General features: G+C 42.2%; 1 protein-coding gene across 7 annotated transcripts in view; it reads right to left on the reverse strand.

Moving 5' to 3' along the window:
- SSH1 (slingshot protein phosphatase 1) overlaps positions 1-20897 on the reverse strand; it is a 77981-nt gene that overhangs the window by 16162 nt on the left and 40922 nt on the right. For 6 of the 7 annotated variants that reach the window (XM_075898779.1, XM_075898780.1, XM_075898784.1 and 3 more), the window contains 10 exons: positions 18897-19000; positions 14531-14595; positions 13739-13860; positions 11305-11373; positions 10693-10758; positions 8113-8307; positions 7768-7861; positions 6579-6707; positions 2481-2527; positions 986-1132 (listed from right to left, as the gene is read on the reverse strand). In XM_075898779.1, coding sequence (XP_075754894.1) covers positions 986-1132; positions 2481-2527; positions 6579-6707; positions 7768-7861; positions 8113-8307; positions 10693-10758; positions 11305-11373; positions 13739-13860; positions 14531-14595; positions 18897-19000 — 1038 coding nt within the window. Of the gene's footprint in view, positions 1-985; positions 1133-2480; positions 2528-6578; positions 6708-7767; positions 7862-8112; positions 8308-10692; positions 10759-11304; positions 11374-13738; positions 13861-14530; positions 14692-18896 lie in introns of all 7 variants that reach the window. The other variant, XM_075898785.1, reaches the window with a different exon arrangement.

Consider the following 20897-nt stretch of genomic DNA (forward strand, 5'->3'; position numbering starts at 1 on the left):
GCAATGAGTTTCCAGTGATAAGACAGTGGGAATGGTTACTTCTCTACTGAATTAAGGATGTAAGAGTAGTTGAGTTGACTATTTGCTTCCCCCCTCACCTGCTGCCTATATATGAGAGGCCATGGTGGGGGGGAAAGCAGGAGCCAGTGCTGGAGAAAGCCAGTTTAAAAGCCAGTTCTCCTCAGCACTGTCTCTACCATGTGGGGGAAGTTCAGGGGAGGCAGATGTGCAGCGGTCAGAGCCCCAGGACAAGCCGGGACAGCTGAGTTCCGACTTGTGCCAGGTCCCAGATGTACCCCGCTGCAGCTCTTCCTTTTAAATGTAGTACCTCTTTTAAATGCAGCAGTAGTAGGTTTGGGACCTGGCACAAGCTGTGACTCAGCAGTCCTGGCTCGCACTGTGTCCCTGACTGCTGCGCCTCTACCTTTTAAATGTAATAAGAATGGCCCAGCTCTTACTACATTTATAAGGCAGAATTGTAGCGGGGTAGGTCCAGGTCCTGGCATGCCAGATCTGGTACCTACCCCTGCTGCATCTTTGCAGTTTAAATGTAACAGGAGCTGGGCTACCTGTGTGCTTGGTTTCTACTACATTTAAACTGAATAACCGCAGCAGGGCCCCTTATCAACTAACCATGTACTTGATACAAACTGTACCGAGTACACAGTCAGTCAATTACCCACTTCTTAACATCCTTATACTGAATACATTTCTCATTTCATCTGCCCAGAAACAGGAACCACAGCTCTGTGACTGATCATTCTGAGGGAGGCAGGTTTCAAATGAGTTTCTGTAAGCAGTTCTGGATCTTTTGCTGAACTGCTTGTTAGCAGCATGGTGAGACCCAACACCATCCTTACATGAGCTCCCTCACGCCCTGCAGGTTGATGTGCATTAGTGTCACCTGAGAACTCGCCCTTGCTCCATAGATTCTGATGACAGGTTCTTGCCCCAAGCACTGACTCACTCCTCTTTATCCACTTACTTTGCTTTGTTTATGAAATGGTATGCCTCGTTCCAGTGAGCCAGGAGGTCTGTTGTCTCCTCGTCGTACACCCGAATATTATGATAGGCAAAAAGACCAGGAAAAAAATTGTCGATCTCCCTTGTGACATTTAAAATGTAGTAGATGCTGCAGGATACAAAGGGAAACAAAGGTGGAGAGCTTAATTATCACTATGAAAGAGGAACTGGAATTCAAGCGATAAACCACTCATAACCCAATGTAATACAGGTGCTCTAACTGCATGGAATGATCAACAGCCCCAACTTGTGCCTTCTGCTTCTGATTACATCAGCTGGAATTCCACATGTGGAGGGCTTGCTGAACTGAGTTCCCTAACTCCTCTCTCTTCACAGGCTGGTAACTATCATGATCCCAGGTAAAGGTGGGGAAGTTGGGCACGGAGGGAAAGGGACATGCCCACTCTACAATGAGGGACAGAGAGAGATAGAGAAACTTGATCCAAGTCTCACAGTGAATCATCAACAACAGTGCTAATCATAGAACCAAGGAGTCCTGAATCTGTCTTGTGCTTTTGCAATTCCTTTCTTCTTTCCTTCCAACCAGAAATATGAATTAAAGTGGAATAATTTTATTTTACCTCTGCAGGATAGAACAGCAGGATTTTTATAATAAAACAGGCTCAGACCAGGAGAGAATGAAAGAATGCCCATATTAAGTTATTTCATGTCATTCAGACAAATCAATAGCACATGATATTTACTCAAAGATTTATCTAGCTTTAACTTTTAAAAATGGCATTTCAAGGTGCCATCACTACAGATCAAAGGATTAACATGTTAGTTGTTTTACTTCTTCAAAAGTGTTCAGACATCTGCTCCCAAGGACTAGAATTTAAACATCTTTGTTCCTGCTGCTGAGCAATAACTTTTCAGAGCCTCATAATAAGGGCCCACATGTGTCCTGGGCAAACAGCGAGTATTTATACTCAAAATTCCCTCTTGCAAATCAAGCCAAAAAAGGTTTAGTGGTGAGAGATCACTGAAAGATAATACTGCAGCCACCTGTCTGCACTAGTAGAATGGAGAACAATTCACACAACTCTCTGCTCATCTCCACAGAGTTTTGAACCACGTAGATAAGAGCTTTACCCCAAATACTGTAATGTGTAATCTTCTGAAGTATTTGGGAATTCACACCTCAGACAGTAATGAGTTTGCTCAGGATTAACTAGAATCCTACACAGGATATGACTTCCCTCGATATAAAGGCACTTTATAAATGAGGACAAAGACTGTCTTGTGCAGGTGGGAAAACTGTGATGGAAAAGAGAGGAAGCATTTGGTCCAATGGAATCCAAGTGCCCAGGTCCTGTGCCCTATCCATGGAAGTGCCTGAAAGGATCATCTAACATGTCACAAGACACCAGAACATGTTATTAAATCAAGTGATTTGATGATTTAAGTGTCTAACGCGTAAGAGCGGACATCAAGTAGCGGAAAGGTCCAGTACTCACCCTGAGCCTTGAAGCTCTTCCAGGTTGGAGGCATTCCACTCAGACCCCTAGGACACAAAGTCAGACGTATACACAATATATAAGCTTTCGTTCTGCAGGGCACTTGCACATTCACTGCCCAAATGCCACATTCCATGGAATGTAGGCAATAGTTTCTCAGAAGCACTGAACTGAAACCTAGGTAATGGTGTCTGCAAAGAGTACCACAGGGCATGGTGTCCCAGGGCCCTGAATAATGATGCAGAGGTATTCTGCAGCCTCAGCCTGGCAACCAAACGGGGCTGATCCGAGTAGCTCCAACCCAAGACTATAAAAGGTTAAGAGTATCTTTAAGGCAAGAGAAAGTTAGTGGGAGGGACAGAGGAATCATTCTACAGAAAGAAATCCTAGAAAAAGTTAAAATCAGGAGTAAGCCGATATTATTTATATCACAGAGCACACAGAGGCCCAAACAAAATGGAAGCACCACTATAGTAAATGCTGTATATACACAAAGAAAAAGCCCCTCCCCGAAGAGCTTACAATCTCAGAATCATAAAAATGAGGCCTGGAAGGGACCTCAAGAGGCCATCCAATCCATCTCCCTGTGCAGAGGAAGGATGCAAGTATGCCTAGACTATTCCTATGTTTCCACCCTATGGCTCTTCACTTGATTTGTGATTTAGGCTGTTATATATTAGTATGTGCTTTTAACAGGAAAGAACAAAAATCAAGACTACTGAAAGGCACATGGAGGAACACTCAGAATAATGAGCAATATGCATCTTCGGACAAACAAAGGGAATAGGAAAGATGCAAAAATAAATTAAATTTGTGAATTTATGGAGGATTTGATGGAGTGTTTGTATCCATGGAGCTAACTGCAATGACTTAGTGAATGTACTGGGTAAGGGAATGATGCAAATAGCTTAGGTCAAACCCAGAAGTTAATTATAGGTAGTCAATATTTCCTGCAAGACAACATAGGAGAAGGGGCTGGAACACCATCAGATCTGGTCTTGGAACTATGTGGGTGTAAGAGAGGAGAGGTGCCTAAATAAAGTGTGTACCCAACCCTTCGTGGGTACATCAGGATGAGAGGTTGATGTAAACAGGACTGTTACTTTCCACATACAGTTGCACTCCATTGATTGCCTTCTTCTAGCTGAATTTGCCATATGCCTCAGGAATTTGTCAGTGTGACAAAACTACGGACTCTCTTATTATATGTATCTGCTGCTTTTTCTGTAGCACTACTGCTTTGATGTATCTGGATGTTAAATAAAGCTTTTGACAACATAAAATATTAAAGGTCTAGAAAACATGTTCTATGAGGGAAGGCTGAAAGAATTGGGCTTGTTTAGTTTAGAAAAAAGACTGAGATGGGACATGATAGCGGTTTTCAAGGATGTTACAAGGGGAAGGGAGGAAGGAGAAAAATTCTCCTTGGCCTCTGAGGACAGGACAAGAAGCAATGGGCTTAAACTGCAGCAAGGGAGGTTTAGGTTGGACATTAGGGGAAAAACTTCCTAACAGTCATGGTGGTTAAATACTGGAATAAATTGCCTAGGGTGGTTGTGGAATCTCCATCACTGGAGATATTTAAGAGCAAATTAGACAGACACCTATCAGGGATGATACAGACAGTGCTTGGTCCAGCCGTGAAGGCAGCGAACTGGACTTGATGACCTCTTGAGGTCTTTTCCAGTTATATGTTCTTATCCCCGAGATTCATCAGTCCCACCTGCTAAATAACTTATGTAGTAGCCACTAATGGAAAGAACCTGTCAACTGTGACAGGTGCACTTTGCAACTTTGGGAATTTCAAGCTACAGTGTCCAACTTGTTAACAATCTCCAGTGATGGGGACTTTACAACCTTCCTAAGAAGCCTTCCCAGAGCTTAACTCCCTTTATAAGTAGAAAGTGTTCACTAGTTATCTAAGCTACGTCTCCCTTGCAACAGATTAAATCCATTTCTACTTGCCAGGATGCCCAGATTGTCAGTTCAGATCCAAGCTGGGCTGGTAGTTAGCAGCTTTGGAACTGCTAGGTTGCCTGCATGGGCTAAGTCAGATCGTCTCAGGGTGGCTCCCAGCACATCACAAACCTTGGTTTGTGCATTCCTTGGTTTCAATAACAAATCTAAATTGCACAGGAAAACTATTCAGACACTTGGCAAAATAAATTGACTCGTACACAAGTACCATGGAGTCTCAGGCTAGGTGAGTGGGTGAAAAGGCCCCTAGAAGCCCTGGGAGAGGTTATTGCAAGGGTACACCCACAACAGAGTGCATAGAGGACAAATAGGATTTTAAATCACTGTACGATTCACCCTGGCCTATCGACATTGTCTTTGCATCTATCATGGAAAAGATGACACTGCTGCAACATACACAACGGCACCCATTTCAATTAAGTCTTTCTGTTTACTGGCAACTCCCAGTTTTGCCTAGAGTACCATCTAGTGGCAAAAGACTCATTCTGACTGTGAGCCTCCTTAAAGACTAAAAGAGCAAATCACCTTTCAAACTGATTATTTACAAAAAGCCTGCCATGTGACAGGCACTTTGGACTCTTAGTGCATTATTGTTACCTTTGATTTAGCAAAGCAAAAATACAGAGGGCACAAAAGTGGTATACTTGGATAGTGTCCTGATGTAGGTTCTTACCTCATCTTCAATAAAAATGACTCCTATTCCTATAAACAATAAATAAATCCATAAAGGGCAGCTTCTGCTGTGCACAGTGCACCAACCAAACAAACCCAAGCACAATAAGGGCTGGGACACTTTTCATTATATCTACTTAGCTTCCAAAACAGGGCAACAGGTTACAGTGCACACAGGAAAAGTCACAGCAGCGGGAATAAATTGTGAAAAGGGACTGACAATATACTCCCTCAGAGCTGCTTTCAGGACATGGTCGAGAGCTGTTTTCCCCACATACTGTATCAATCCCTGCCAACCTCTTATTTTCTTTCCATCAGAATAAAAAGCTCTTATGCTCATATTGCAGTCCTTGCCAATTACCTATAACCAGCAGGTGAGGCCCGTTATTGATTGGGCAGTCATTCTGCATAGACTACATTTATAGGAAAGTTCAAGAAATTAAATGTGCAATAGAATTTATTAATGTGCTTGCAAAAGGGAAGTAAAAGAACAGTTTTAAATTTGTAGGATTTCAACTTCAAACATTATTCATTTTATTGAATAATTAACATACATAGTAAATTTGAATCAGAAACTCGTAAAGCTTCCATTACTCTTTCCCCAACAAATTTGAATTAGGTTGTGATTCGTAACACTAAAAATTTTATTTGCACTAAAATGATAATTGAATAGGTGACTCGATATTAATTTTATTAGCAAATATTTTTCTGAACTTTGACATAATAGATATGATTTTTTTCTGATGAAAAACAAAAACAATTATTTAAACTTTCACCCAATATATCCGGTGTAAAAAGTAGTGCCATCAACTAATTTAAGTGGCAGGATTGTTCATGCAAAATTTGATATCTGTAGGTAATGTCAAAGTATGAATTTATTTTGCACAAACAAATCTACAAACAAACAAACAAACGCTTCAAAATATGTAGCAGATTACAAAAGCAAAATGCTATTCAGCCAAGTCCCTCTCTTGCCTAGAAGCAGGCCCTAATCAAACACTCCCACCTTTGTACATTGGTCTGCTCCTCAGCTCGAGGAGTCCAGATGAAACAAACAGCCCCCTTAGAACAGCACCATGCTACACCCATGAAGTGTTCTGCTCCTGAGCTGAGCTGGCCTGGAAAGGACCACTGAGGCAGCACATTCTCAGAAAGCCCCCTTGTCCCTCTAGCTAGCACCTCAGCATGGCCCACTGTGTTCGGAATAAAGGCACAGCTAGCAGAAAGCAATGGCAGGATGTGAGCCTTTGGAAGCAACATAGAGAGAGGAAAGAAAGGATGCCTTTAGTCTCCTTTCATAAAAGGCTCAACATCAGGCAATGTCACAAGTTAGTATTTCTCTCCACTGCAGCCTACGCTACACACAGCTTGCCCTGAACCCAGTGGCTGCTAGTGTTTGACTGATGCCCCCTTCTCAAGTCCAGCACAGCTTCTGACTCCGTGGCTTACCAGATACAGATGATCAAAAATCAGAGATGGCTTGTCCATCTGCCCCAGAATAAGCAGCATTTCATTGTCTATAAATTCCTTGAATTCTTTCAAGTTGCAATTCATCTGCTTCTCCAGCTCATTTCGTATCTGTGAGGCAGAAGAGGACAAAATCTGCCATTTAGGAAATTACCGCATACCTAGATGATGGGCTCTTCGGCACGTTTTCCACTTTTAAAAGGAAGGTGCCAATAAATTATACATATTTGTTAGAGAGCGAGCGTGCGTACACAGTCCACAGAGAAATACATAAATGCTTTCAGAGACAAATAACTTGAGTAAAAGGGCACGTGAATAAATAAATTTTCATACCAAACCTGATATGCACAAAAAAAAAATCTGTTATGGTATTTTGCACTATGAAGTATTTGCTGAAGTGTTGAGCACCCAGCACTGTGCTAGCACCAAAGAAACAAGAAGCAAAAAATGTCAGCATCATTGTGAAAAGGGAACCAGATCTTTTTAATTCTCTCACTTTTAACGTGTCAGGAGGCAAACATTTGTAAGGTGCGTAGATTTTCCTCTTTACCGCCATCTTTTAAAAGCCAACCCTACCAAAGCTTTCTACATTACAACAAAGTATGTACTACAACAGAATAAACTTTAAAAACAACGAATAGTCTTGCAACACCTTAGAGACTAACAAGACATGTAGATGGTATCATGAGCTTTTTGGGGGCACAATCCACTTCTTCAGATGAATGGAGTTAAGAGGTCCAGGGGGCATAATCTAAGCATTTTGGGGGCAGCCTAAGAAGAAATGCTAGCAAACAATTTGTATAGCTTTTTTATTTTTATTGTAGAAAATTCCAATCAAGACCATATTCAGGGCACACTGTGTGCCAGTTTTCAGGTCTCATTATACCTGGAACTCCTCTAGGAGCTCCAATCTGAATATTTCAGTTATTTAATGTAAAGAATTCCGACTGGTAGGTTGATGATAGCCTCATTTTACAGATGAGAAAACAGAGGGGCAAAAAACAGATTTATCCAAGAAGAACAAGGGAATCATGTAAGCAACAGTGTAAATATACATCTTAAGTGTTCTAACTCTCAATCCTCTCTGACCATTACACAATGCTACCTCCCAAACTCTACTACACAACAGGAACCTAATGATCACAAGCCAGCAAATGGTAGATTTGCTTACTTCTTTGGAGGTCACATTTTCCAAGTCTTTGCTCATCATGATACTTCGGAGTTTGGCTTTAATGAATCGCTCTGTTCTTTCCCCCTCAGTTGGCCTGCAAAAAAAAGTTAAAGGAACTATCTAGCCAGGCAGAAGGCACCAGGAATACTCTATGCATCACGGTATTTTTTACATGGAGAAAGGATGGGAAGGATTCAAGTTCATTAACCTAACACTGATTATAGAGGAAAACTTTACAAAACTATGTGTGAACAACTGTTAAGTGATCAAACTATCAGAGAATTGAAAGGGAGAATGTGAACAAAGTGAAGTGAACAAAGATTCAAAATGAAACTCAGAACTGACTTGTCAACAAATAATGCTGGAGAATCAGGGCGTGTCGATTCCAGGTCCTGCATTGTGTTCCATTCATTGATGCAACTCTGGTCTGAACAGATGCAGCTTTCATAGTATGTGGCCCAGACTAAGGCCATTCCACCTGGGAAGTAGTTGTACCTCCGTGCAACCTCGCAGGCTTTGTGAAGGATCTGCAGGGCAGACCTGCAAGTTTCAAAAGTAAAGAAGAGGAGAATCTGAGCACCCTAGAAAGTAGGAGCGCACAGAAGCCACGCCCCTGAAGGTTTTCAGTGAAGACTTATTCTCAACATAGTGTATTATGTTTGGTGTGGTTTCTTGACGACAAAAGATTTGCTTTTTCTGTCCTCCAACAGAGATATCACAAACACTAAACAGTAGGGTTTGGATGCTCTCTCAAGAGCTGGTAACCACTCAATACAGGACAAAATTCACTCCATGCAAGAGACCAGCACAAGGCCGCTGGGACTTAATTGTTTTTCCAACTTAAAAACCCAGACCAAAAAATAGTAAAAATGTGGACTCTTCAAACTATCTCTACTAAGAAGTCTAAAGGCATGTTTAATAGCATTCCTAGTCCCTGGCACACACCAAAAATGGAGTCCAGATTAGGTAATTTCTTTTTGCAAATTATAGCATTTAACTTAAAAAAAATCCTTCAGTTGTGAAGATGATATTACAGGCAGTCCCCAGGTTACGTACAAGATAGGGACTATAAGTTTGTTCTTAAGTTGAATTTGTATGTAAGTCGGAACTGGTACATATTGTAGGGGAAACTCTAGCCAAACATTTCTCCAGAGCTCAGTTTTATTCTCCCACAACTCACTTCCCTCAGTCCTTCATTCTCAAGCTGAGGTGTCTGCTGAGAAAAGCCGCTCCGCGTCTCCCTGGTCTGCTGGGGGAGGGGCGCTAGCTTCGCGTCTCCCTGGCCTGCTGGGGGAAAGCAGCTAGTGCGGGGTTGCCTCACCCCGTTTGTAAGTAGGGATCCGATGTAAGTCGGATCCATGTAACCCGGGGACTGCCTGTACACTAAACACATTAACCACATCTGAAGTGGCTAACCAGAGGAACATATTTTTACAATGGCAGTAACAAGGGGCTTATTTGTTTATGTACTAAATAATCCCTAAAATTACATCTTTTCCCATATCCACATTGCTTCCCTATTACATGTTACAAGAGCTTACATTTCATCAACTCCAGCACAGCCAGCATAATGTATGTGCCAAAATATATGCATTCTGTTATGTATCTGGATAAGTTCCTTAAAAACTACCACCATTAAAGGTAATCTGTGGTCACAGTAGTTAGGAATTTCATGATTTTCAAATATTTCCATTTTGCTGTTTGGACATTTCTGTATGTGGGAGGGTGTGAGTATAAAAGCTCAGCCAACATAATCAAAAGCTGCAAAGTGAAACTCTTGGTTGCATGGAAAGTTATCAGACAACAGGAACTCCAGGGCAACACTACATCAATAAAGAGCAACAGAAATTCCATGAGATTAGTGAGGGATCCTGAGATGACCTCTTTAGCTAGTTACAAAAATATGCAGAGTCAGTATGAGGTTTGCAGCCTGAGCAACTACATGTTCATACTCTCATATTCAGACATTTTATTTCATGTAATTTCCCGCAGTGCTTATACGAGAGAGTGTATAGCTGCCCTCAACAGAAGTATGTGATTTATCATTTTGAATGAGAAGCTAGATGAGAAGTGGATGAGAAGCTAGATATGAGTCAACAGTGTGCCCTTGTAGCCAAGAAGTCTAATGGCATATTAGGTTGCATTAAGAGGAGCATTGCCAGCAGATCCAGAGATGTCATCATTCCCCTTTATTCAGCTTTGGTGAGGCCGCATCTGGAGTATTGTGTCCAGTTCTGGGCCCCCCACTACAAAAAGGATGTGGACGCATTGGAGAGGGTCCAGCGGAGGGCAACCAAAATGATTAGGGGGCTGGAGCATATGACTTATGAGGAGAGGCTGAGGGACTTGGGTCTGTTTAGTCTGCAGAAGTGAAGAGTGAGGGGGGATTTGATAGCAGCCTTCAACTTCCTGAAGGGAGGTTCCAAAGAGGATGGAGAGAGGCTGTTCTCAGTAGTGACAGATGGCAGAACAAGGAGCAATGGTCTCAAGTTGTGGTGGGAGAGGTCCAGGTTGGATATTAGGAAAAACTATTTCACTAGGAGGGTGGTGAAAAACTGGAATGGGTTACCTAGGGAAGTAGTCAAGTCTCCATCCCTAGAGGTGTTTAAGTCTTGGCTTGACAAAGTCCTGGCCGAGTTGATTTAGTTGGAATTGGTCCTGCCTAGAGCAGGGGGCTGGACTTGATGACCTTCTGAGGTCTCTTCCAGTTCTGTGATTCTATGATTCTATGATCATTTGGAATGATTTTGAATAGCATGTTCATTACTCCTTTCACCATACTTACCTGCTAAGACAACCAGCTTTTTAGAAAATATTTTTTTTCTAAAGGCACTAAATAATAGCTATGTAAAACACTAAATGTATTGGTTTTTTAAAACAACGAATTATTTTTTTTTAATAAAATTAAATCAGCAACATACATACCACATAGCTTGCACAGAAACTGGTTTGAAGATATGCATCTTCCCTGCAGTGCTCACACTAAATCCACTAAAAGAGAAAGAAGGAAAAATCATACAACACATTCGATGTTCCATTCAGCAAAGCACCAGTTTTCTTGCTAAGACAGTAATGCTCATACCGCAAAGTGAAATCAGTCAAAGGCACTTCAGTAGGTGTGGGTTGACATGAACAGTTCACCAGAATCATAAATGGGATTTTATGTGACATGATGATCTAACATGGCTCTTGCAAACAAGAATGTCAAGGGAAATGTTTGTGCAAGTGCACTGCAATGAGTAAATACTGTGTATTTTGCTTTAAGAAATCATTAATAAGATCTAACCCATTCTATCAGATTGCACAAAGGTAGCAATAAGCAAAAATAAATGATCAATCAAATGGACTGAGGAGAAAGAACCTAAATTTTAACTTTCCCTTACTTTAAGAAGGGCACATGTTCTTAAAATAACTCTCTAACTGGGCAAAATAAATCAACATTAATATCCTCTGGGCTCAGATCTCAGCTACCATGGTCTTGCTCTCTATGGCACTCAAATTCATTCCTCAAGACATTAAAATGTTTTTGTTTCATACCCATCTCCATCAAGATGTATCTTGGTATCACTCCACAAACGCAGGACCATCCCGATAGTGCAGCTTTTACTACCATGGAAAAAAAAGGTGTGACAGCATTCAGTGCTATTGTTGTCAGTTCAAATGCTGGACACAACACGGTTATTTTCCACTATTAATTCCCAGTAAATTCTGAATACTATTTATCTTCATTTAAAAACCTCATCTCCCCTCTAGCAACTTTCACTGCAGCATCTAAACTCATACATACAGGGTATAACACACACTGCACAGCCACACATGAAAATCTTCAGAGCTGCTCTGATGCCAGTGTGCTGTTCTTCAGTGATAGAGGAGCCACTTTTTATAAGCAACAGCTACAAATTGCATCTCTTTCCTGCTCCCAGCGGGAGCCACAGATTCTATCTTAGTTCCACCTCTGAGCTTTACTGTATCTTCCCCACCAAATGCCCCAAAAAGGGATAATTCCCTAAATGAGCATCACATGTACTCCAGCCCACTGTGTGTCCTGTTGTCTGATACAGAGTTTCAACCCCTCCAATGATAAGCGTAACATTAGGGCACAATGGACCCTTAAAAGGTGGTTTGTGGGGTTTTCATCAAATCATTTTGACTGGAAGAAGGAGCTAAGGGGTCCTATGAGTTTACCCAATCCAAAAAAGTGCTTTACTGTAAGAGAAAAAAAAATATGTCAAGAAAACTAGACCATGATGGGGACCAGATGCTTTAAACTAGTAAATAAGTAAGCTGCCAAAATATTATGCTTTAAAGGAAACTAGCATGCACATGGCAGCTGGTGTGTAAAAAATTCAAAATGATTTTTAAATCATAACCATTGATAAACAGATCAAAGCAGCCCACAGGTTCATTTCAATGCATACACTGGCAGTGCATAATTCAGTCTTCATAGAAAAGCATATAAACAGGAATCAGTACAAAAGCCCCATGTTAATAACTCAGAATTGTGACAGTCATTGACCTTTATTCCATCTTCAACATAAGACCCAGGGTGCTGGGATAAAATGGACATTACTGAAGTACAAAAAGGTTTTCTTTAACCTAATCTCTAAAGTCATAAACTTCCTTAGTCCTTCCTATGCCCACTGATATATGGAGCACACCATTTCTTCCACTGACAACAGTTATTCATTAATTGCGGTGCTTCTTCTCAGGTGATACCAACATATTCATTATCTTCTTGGCCCTGTCGTCTGCCAGTTCTCCTTTGCCCTTCCTTGTTTTCTCTTCCCTCCCTTGGGTACCCGATTTAACTCTTGCTGAGCATGGCTCCCAGCTCCCATACAATGCACAAGTCTCTGCTAGCTCAGCATTCTTTCTTTGATGATCTTTTCTACACCTGCGGCTCTCTCAGCTCCCCTACTCTCGCAGGAATCACTGTCCTACTCAGAATTCAGGGCTGCTCTGGGATATTTTCCAGAACTATTTCCCAGGTAAGCCTCCTCATTTTGCACTAGTAACCACTAGCAGAAATTATTTCAAAACTAGTCCATCCTAGTTTTGGACAGATGTAGCAAACATTCTTGGGTTATTTTTTTTTATAATGCAGACGAATATTCCATTCATTAGAGATGGGGCAGGTCTCCTTTACCCCACTGACGGTGCTTAACAACATGGAAGCATAGCAGCAAAGCAAGTGTGAAAGAACTTCACAGCCAGATGTAACCAATGGGATTACTGTCAATGGAAACATTTTCTTACTGTATATATATACTCCTTCCTAACACATATCTGCCCTCTTCATTTATACCATAAAAAAATCCACTCTTGATTTTTTAGAAGACAAGGGAAAACATTAAAAAAGCCCTGCATTTTGGCTGGTCCTTAGACAAAATCAAGTGTCCTTATTCTCTACCACGCACTCTGCTTGTGTCCTTGAGGCAAGTAATGACTTCTTTGTCTTTATTTCTTCATCTATAAAATGGGAAGAACATGAAGATTCTGAAAATTACTTAATATTTCATGGGGCTATGGGAAAATTAAGCATACTTGTCAGAAAATATATCCCAGCCAGAAGAACTCAAGCAAGAAAATAGCTAGACCTAAATCCCCAATCTATCACCAGTAGGAGTGTGTTTGTTCTTTGCAGTAGCTTTATATTACTTAGAAATTCATCCAGATCAATCACTGTCCAGCTCTGGAACATTAACACCACTTTGGTCCTGATTGAAAAAGCATCCTCCAGTTGTGCAGCTCTAAGTAACTGCAGACATAGCTGGGGGCCATTAGACATTTCACTACCTAACTGGCTGCAGGACAGTCAGATACCACAGAGCTATAAAGGATTGTGCACACAGTACTTTGCCCGGATCTGTTTGCAGTGACTTGAAACCCTTTAAAACATCATGTCCTTTCGCTTTATATGAACTAGGAGATGTCGTAACACCGTGCCACAAGAGAAGTATCCCAGACTTACCTTTCCTTGCTGGAAAAGTCCACTCCCAGTAAAATGTTTTCTTCTGTGTCTTGTCGCCCACTGCTATACACAACGACCATGTACCTGACTCGGTCTGTCCACGCACTTTCCAAGCGCACAGCCTATAACAGGGCAACATAGCTCTGCAAATCTGCTGTCAATGATCATTATTACCATTAGCATTAGAGTTCATTATTTGTATTGCAGTCAGACCCAAACACCTCAATCATCATCGGGCTCCATGGCATTAGCTGCTAGAGAAACATCTAGAAAGACACGGTCCATCCTGTCTTTGCACACATTTAACTGCTAGTTTAACCAAAAGCCTAATAGGCATGGAGGGAAGGAATGCAGTGGAAGTGCAGTTTCTTTGCCTAGATTACCTGTGACCATTCTGAAACTTGTTACAAGGGGACATCTGAGGGGAAAATAAATGGGATTTTAAAAAAAATGACTAAGTAACAAAGTTGATAATTGTACCAACTGGAGTTTAGGAAGGCACTAAGAGGGCTCTTCCATCCCTTTCTTTTTATGATTCTTACAATGCAGTGTTGCAGTGACTCTACCCGGGGTAATTCAGGCCTTTCCCTTCTGATGTGACATTTCATATTCTCTACAGATTGGTGGCTGTTTGCATTACCCAAATGGGCAGGGTTTTAATAAAAGATTCTTTACCTACTTTAAAAGAGAAGCATGGTCTTGTTAGAAATACCCCTGATCATGATGCTATTTTACAGAACTATTTCAGACTCCTCCAGCTGAAAGAAGGGAAGAAATTGTAGGTTCTCTTACCAATTTGATTCTGTCCTCACAGCGCAGAAGGTTGATCATCACTTGAAGGTGCTGGGGCAAGTCACCTGCAGAGATGATTGGGAACGTATAGAGTAGTGGTTCTCAAACTTTTTGGCCCATGGCCCACCCGGGTCAACACAAACCTTTCCTCGGACCACCAGCTGCTAATGGAAACTTGACGTTAATTATATAATTACGCCCGAGTCATTCTCCTAGTGCTGTAGCTAAAAGAACAGTTTAATTTAACCAGCAGGAAGGAAATAATAATTGAAATTATTAAACAGATTAAGTGATTTAATTTTCTGATGTTATTTTAAATAAAGTAAAATATTAATTTTTGTCCAATACAAAAGGTTTCAACATTGTCTTTATTTATGGAAGGGGTGGGGAACCGTTTTTGGGTCGGGGCACTGACCTACAGAAAAATCAGTTGGGAACCACACATACACAAAACATAAAAACCCCTCCAACTCCCCTCCCTCCAACCCTTACTGATGTGGCCCCCAACTGAGACACCTCACTCCTCTGGTGCTCCAGCCCCATGGGGCGAGGGGAAGGGACAAGGAAGACTGAGGTTCAGGGCTTCCCATAGGCCAGATTAACTCTTCTAGGTTAATGGATTTTGAGGACCCCCCCCAGGCTTTGGAGTAGGGCCAAAATGAAGGGTTCAGTGTGTGGGATGAGGGTGCAGGAACTGGGCAGGAGGTGGGGTACAGGAGGAGGTGAGAGGTGAGGTCTGGGTGGGAGGTAGGGTGCAGGAATAGGGTAGGGGTAGGGTGTCTGGCCAGGGGGGAGAGGCAGGAATAGGGCGGGGAATGGTTCTGGTCAGGGGAAAGGCACAGGAGCAGACTGGAGGTGCGGGGTCTCAGTGGAGGGAGTGAGGGCGGTAGGGTGCAGAGTCTGGGCATAAGGTAAAGGGAGGACACTGACCTGCTTTCACACACCCCACTGCTCCCAGGTACCATGTAACACAGCCTCCCACTGCTCCCACTGGGCGGAAAGGGAGCAGCAGAATGAGGAGCCCCACGAGGCTCAGGGCTCCTTCTCCACAGCAGGAAGCCAGTGCTGGTGCTCCAACCTAAGGAGGGCTCAAGGTTGAAGTACCAGTGTGGGCTCCCTCCTGCGGGGGGATTAAGGATGGGCTGAGCTTGAGCTAGGGACCACCTGAAAGGTTTCCATGGACCACTAGTGGACTGCAGACCCCACTTTGAGAACCACTCAGAAACTTGCAATTCCTGTAAACTAGAGAGTATTTGGGAAGTCATTCAAGCCTCATACTCTCAGAGAATTCTTAAAATGATAACAGAACTGAATTTTCTGGATACAAGACTAATTGGCCTGTCATGAGAACTGGACGTTTTGTCATTAGGTGTTCCTTAGATACATAAGGAATGCACTTCTGCTACTGGTTTAAATTATAACCAACAAGATTTGTCTCACAGCTATCACATCTTGCACTGACCAGTACAATTTGTGGGTAAGTGATTAGGAGGGGAGAATGGGGAAACTAAAGATTCTTGAAAGATTCAGGCTATAAAATTAAATACATTTGTGAATTTCAGGCCATCTTCCTTTTGGAACACAATATGAGTTTTGTATGTGGGCAGGCTGCAGGTCTAGACCCAGCAGAGGTTACAGTAACATGTTACCCTAATGTAGTTAGTACCATTCATGCAACGGCATCTTGGAATCTATGGAAGATGACACATTCCTATTTGGTAAAAATGGGTTAAAGAATGAAGTCATACATCTGAAAATAAAAAATGACCCTGACTAATAATTTGATAATGCAAGCATAGCTTTCTATATAAGACACAGTTCCTCCCATAGAAGACTTGCTGGGCATATGAAATTGCCGACAGATTGAGAGACCAAACGCCAAACTTGGCATTCAAACATGTTCTTTGTTATTCTGAGTGTTTACTAAGCAGCGGACATACAGTACCACACTGTGCCTTTCCCACATGCTCCTTCACACAATGTGACTGGTAGGGATGTAATCGCTTAGTTGATTAACTGATAAGCAAAAGCTTATAGGTGAATGCTATAGAATACATGCATTTCCCTGCCCCCTGCTCCACTGTGCCAGCAGATTTTCTAGCAGGCTGGCCAGCAGCCCAGCTCAGTCATACCTCGTGCTGGGTCTGGGACCTACCCCTGCTACGGCTCTGCATTTAAAGTGTATTAGCAGCTGGGCAGGCAGCTCGGCTAAAGCAACTAGTGACTAGCCAAGTACTAATGCAACTAGTTACCTCTCTTTTGGGATGTGAACCTCAATAAGCAACATTCTTGCATTTTCTTAGTCTCCATTGAACAAAGGTAATGGAAATGGGGACAAAAGTGCTTCGTCTCCCTTTCTCCCTCCAAAACTGGCCAGCTAAATTAACAGGGTAAAGGGGCTGCCAACCCTTGAAACACCACGTACTGGCCACTGGCCTCATAGAAATGTGATTTTTCTTTTCAGTTCAATCCCAAGGATGTACACGCCAAATGCAGCATGCTGATCTGCACATGAGGGTCCACAATCCCATACAGTACTGTTATACCCATAGTTCATTTGGGGCCCTTATGTGCTGCTAAAAAGCTTTCCTTCTGTCTACTCAAACCCTTATTGCACATGGATCAGATTGGTTACACATCGAAGTCTGTAAAGAGAAAGTAAAATTAAGTTCTGGTAACCCTTGCTCATGTCTCATTTTCATTGCATAACACAATTTTGCCATTAGTGTTTTTCCATTTTCCATCTACTACCTATGGAAAAAAACTAGACTGGAAAATCTGTAGAGAGGAGTGAGACTGTTTGGTTGATGTTGCTTTTTAATTATACATCCATCATGCATTCCCCCAAACATTCCATTTATATCTCTTATTGAAAGTCAAGATTATAACATAGCATAAAAATATATGAAGAAGCTATTTTTTCAATAAAATTGACCCTTCTCGTGTCCATGTTCAGCAACGTGTGTGTCTAATTTTAAGCACTACATTTGACTTCAGAAGGATCACTTATACACTTGGTCCCGTGCTTACAGACTCATCAGGAATCAAGGCCTGCGGCAGAGCTAGTCTCTAGGCAGCCTCATTAGCACAGCTGGCCTGCAAAAGGTGCCTGACAGTCACCTGACTGAGGAGGTGCCTGACAGTCACCTGAATGTCTGGGGAGGCCAGCAGCCTGGTTCCTAAACCAGCAGCAGCAGCTTCCTGGCTTCTCAACACTCCTGCCTGCCCCATGCTACCTTGTCCCTGCTGCTCCTCCCTTATGCTCAGTCTTGCCTCTGGCCTGTCCCTGCCTGAGCCCCTCCTTGCCTGACACCCTGCTCACTCTGGCTCTTGACTACAGATTGACTTCCAGGCTCTGGTATCTAGTTCCTGACCTCCAGTTTTGATCCTAGCTCTGGTGACAGACTATACTCTGGCTTGGGTCACTAGGCTTGCTGCCCAATCTGCCCTGAAGGCTAGAGCAACCTCCTCCTGGTTGGCTGACAGTACCTTACTGAGCCAAGGCTTCCGTGCCCACCAAACAGAAGATAAAACCATTTACAGGGGGTCCCTGCTATAAGTCCAATATATATTCCAAAAACCTTGGACTTATAGTGAAACAACTGAAAGAGGGGAATATTTTTCCCTGCAGCTCACTTCTATTTAAGCAAATTGGGTTTTGCACAACTTATAGCAGGGAATGGGAGAACTTATAACGCATCAGTTCCTATAATTATCAACAACTTTAGCGTGGAATGGATGTATACAGGAGCGACTTACAGCGGGGACCCCCTGTATCAAGAAAATAGAACTGCCCTGTGTAATGAGCTCATCTTTTTGGTATATAAAGAGAGGCAAACACAAAGGAGATTTAGCCAAATTAGTAAAGCAGAAAAAATAGACATTTCTTTTCACAAGACGACAGAAAACATGGATGGCATTTCACAAGAGCCTCATGTGGCTCATATTTTCCTCAAAGGTCCCAGAGTAAAGAACCCTGTACTGAATATTATGATGTTCATAGAGAACCATTTTCAACTTCAATGAGTGACAATTATAAGAGAAAAACTTAAAACACAACAAATAGTCTAGTAGCACCTTAAAGACTAACAAAACATGTAGATGGTATCATGAGCTTTTGTGGGCACAGCCCACTTCTTCAGATGTAAGAAAATTACAGAAATCTGGACACAACACTCATCTGTTCCAATTCAACTTTTTCCCTTGTAAGTGGGATGGAAGATTGGTTGTATTCAGCAGATTACACATTGGCCCAGTCTAATGCAGTGGGGGAGTCCTCCACTTCCTCATTACTCTGTTAATCTGTCACTATGTACAATACAACCAAACACAGGAAAGCTATTCAATAAGTGATTTAATCAATAACCTGCATGTTTGTGAGGATGCTGCAGACTCCGCTGGGCTTGTGGACTGTTTCCCTGTTGCAAGAAAAGCGCTGCTCCTTTCACCATGAAAAAGCTCTCACTTAAGCTGGAAAACAAAAGTCACAGGAAATCAACCCAAGGAAAACATCAGCAAAACACTCAGGGTCAGGATACATTTAGATGGAAAGTCTCAAGCTTCAGACATTACAGGACATTGCTGTAACAATGTACATTTCCCAAGTCTGACGTAGCATCCCTGCAACTGTACTACTCAAAAGCTTTGGAGTTATTTTTGGAGGGTATATGATTTTTCAACAGGCTTACAATGCTTGGTCACTACAGGCGTTATTTCCATGAGCTCTTACTAGGGATGTAAAAGGTTAACTGGTTAACCAGTAAGTCTCACCCAACAGGATCACCAGTAGGGGCTAGAGCAGCTTCCCGCCTGCCCAGGGCAGGGGCCTGCTCCAGCCCCACAGAGCCCACTGGACCAGCCCCTGTCTGTGGCAGGTCCGGCTGTCCCACGCTGCAGGTTACAGGCTAGCTTCCTGGAAACGGGCTGGTGCTCCTATAGAGCCAGCTGCAGAACCCATAGTGAAGCCTCCTCTCCAGGACAGCAAAGCCTCTTCCCTAGGAGCAGGACAGCAAGGGCTGCGACCAGCCCCACTCCCGGAGAGGCTTTATGCTTTATATCACAGAATCTGCAGTGCGTGTAACAGCTGGGGTTTTTAGCTGTTACATGGTTACATTTTTAACCACATTTTTACATCCCTAGCTCTTACAGAGCTGGAAGTTAACTTACATATACACATCATTTGATTATGAAACTCTACAACTTAAAAAACAGCAACTGTTAAAATTCTGCCACAACCAGTAATGTAAAGCACTGAATCAGTCAGTTCTTAGTACACACTTCTTAGGAATGGGGAAATTAAAAACCAATAAAACTGAAATTATACATTTTTTTAGGTTATACAAGGGCAAAAAAAAAATCCATTCTAAATGAAAACAGTACAAGTCATGCAAAACTGCTTGGAGACCTTGAAATCCATGCAACAGTAAAGAATGGTTTTTTTGCTCTTAGTGTGCCTCATCCTGTAGTCCTCATGCATGTGAAGTTTCTTCTGGCGGTAGGCCAGGCCCCAGTAGGTACAAAGATATGAGCGCATTTCCCCAAAGTTGAGAGGAACATGGCTCAGAGCATTCGTAACAAAATCATCTGTTACAGTAAATGGCAGCAAGTCTAATTACACATTAGCAGGATGTAACGAGCATTTGCCATTGATGAGCATTTGCCATTTGTATCAATGACCATTTTTAAAGTTAGCATTTCCCACAACAATGAAAAGCAATATCTACTAAACTGGTTTTTTGGTTACCACAGATACTGCTTACATAGTATTTCTTCTAAAGATTGAGACATCAAGTAATGATCTTTACAAGACAGGCCCTTCACTTTAGACCCAAATTTGCCTCTGTCTCATACCACAGAACTCTGGGATCTCATCTTTATTACTGTCAATTATCTGCTAAGCTAAAACACTGCTTTATGAGACTGTGGCTGAAGGAAATTATTTACATTAGTGAAATCAACCCCACTTGGGTCAAAGCGCCCTGCACTATCTGCACTATTTTTCCCTGGGCCTCATTTCAAGTTTTTGTCCCTAGGGAGGAGCTCACACTCTATTGCTCAATTCTAAGCAAAAATGTCCTAGTGAAAAACATGGAATTGTAGCATTCCACATCTCCCCTCCCAGGGAATAGAGCTCCCCACACTAGTTCAATAAGGTCAGGTTTAAAGATACACTTTTGAGTGGTCTGAAAAATAGCCAAAATTCTGTCACTCAGACCTGTAAGAACCTTGCAACATGGCTGCGCTCTGGGAACTAACTGAAAACAGCACTTCCACATTTACTCTCTCTCAATAGTACACTACCAGAAGGAGATTCTGCAACTGAAAGTTAGTTAATTCCATTCATCATGCATGCACCACATAAGAATCC

Source organism: Pelodiscus sinensis, chromosome 15 (assembly GCF_049634645.1).
Source record: "Pelodiscus sinensis isolate JC-2024 chromosome 15, ASM4963464v1, whole genome shotgun sequence".
NCBI lineage: Eukaryota > Metazoa > Chordata > Testudines > Trionychidae > Pelodiscus > Pelodiscus sinensis.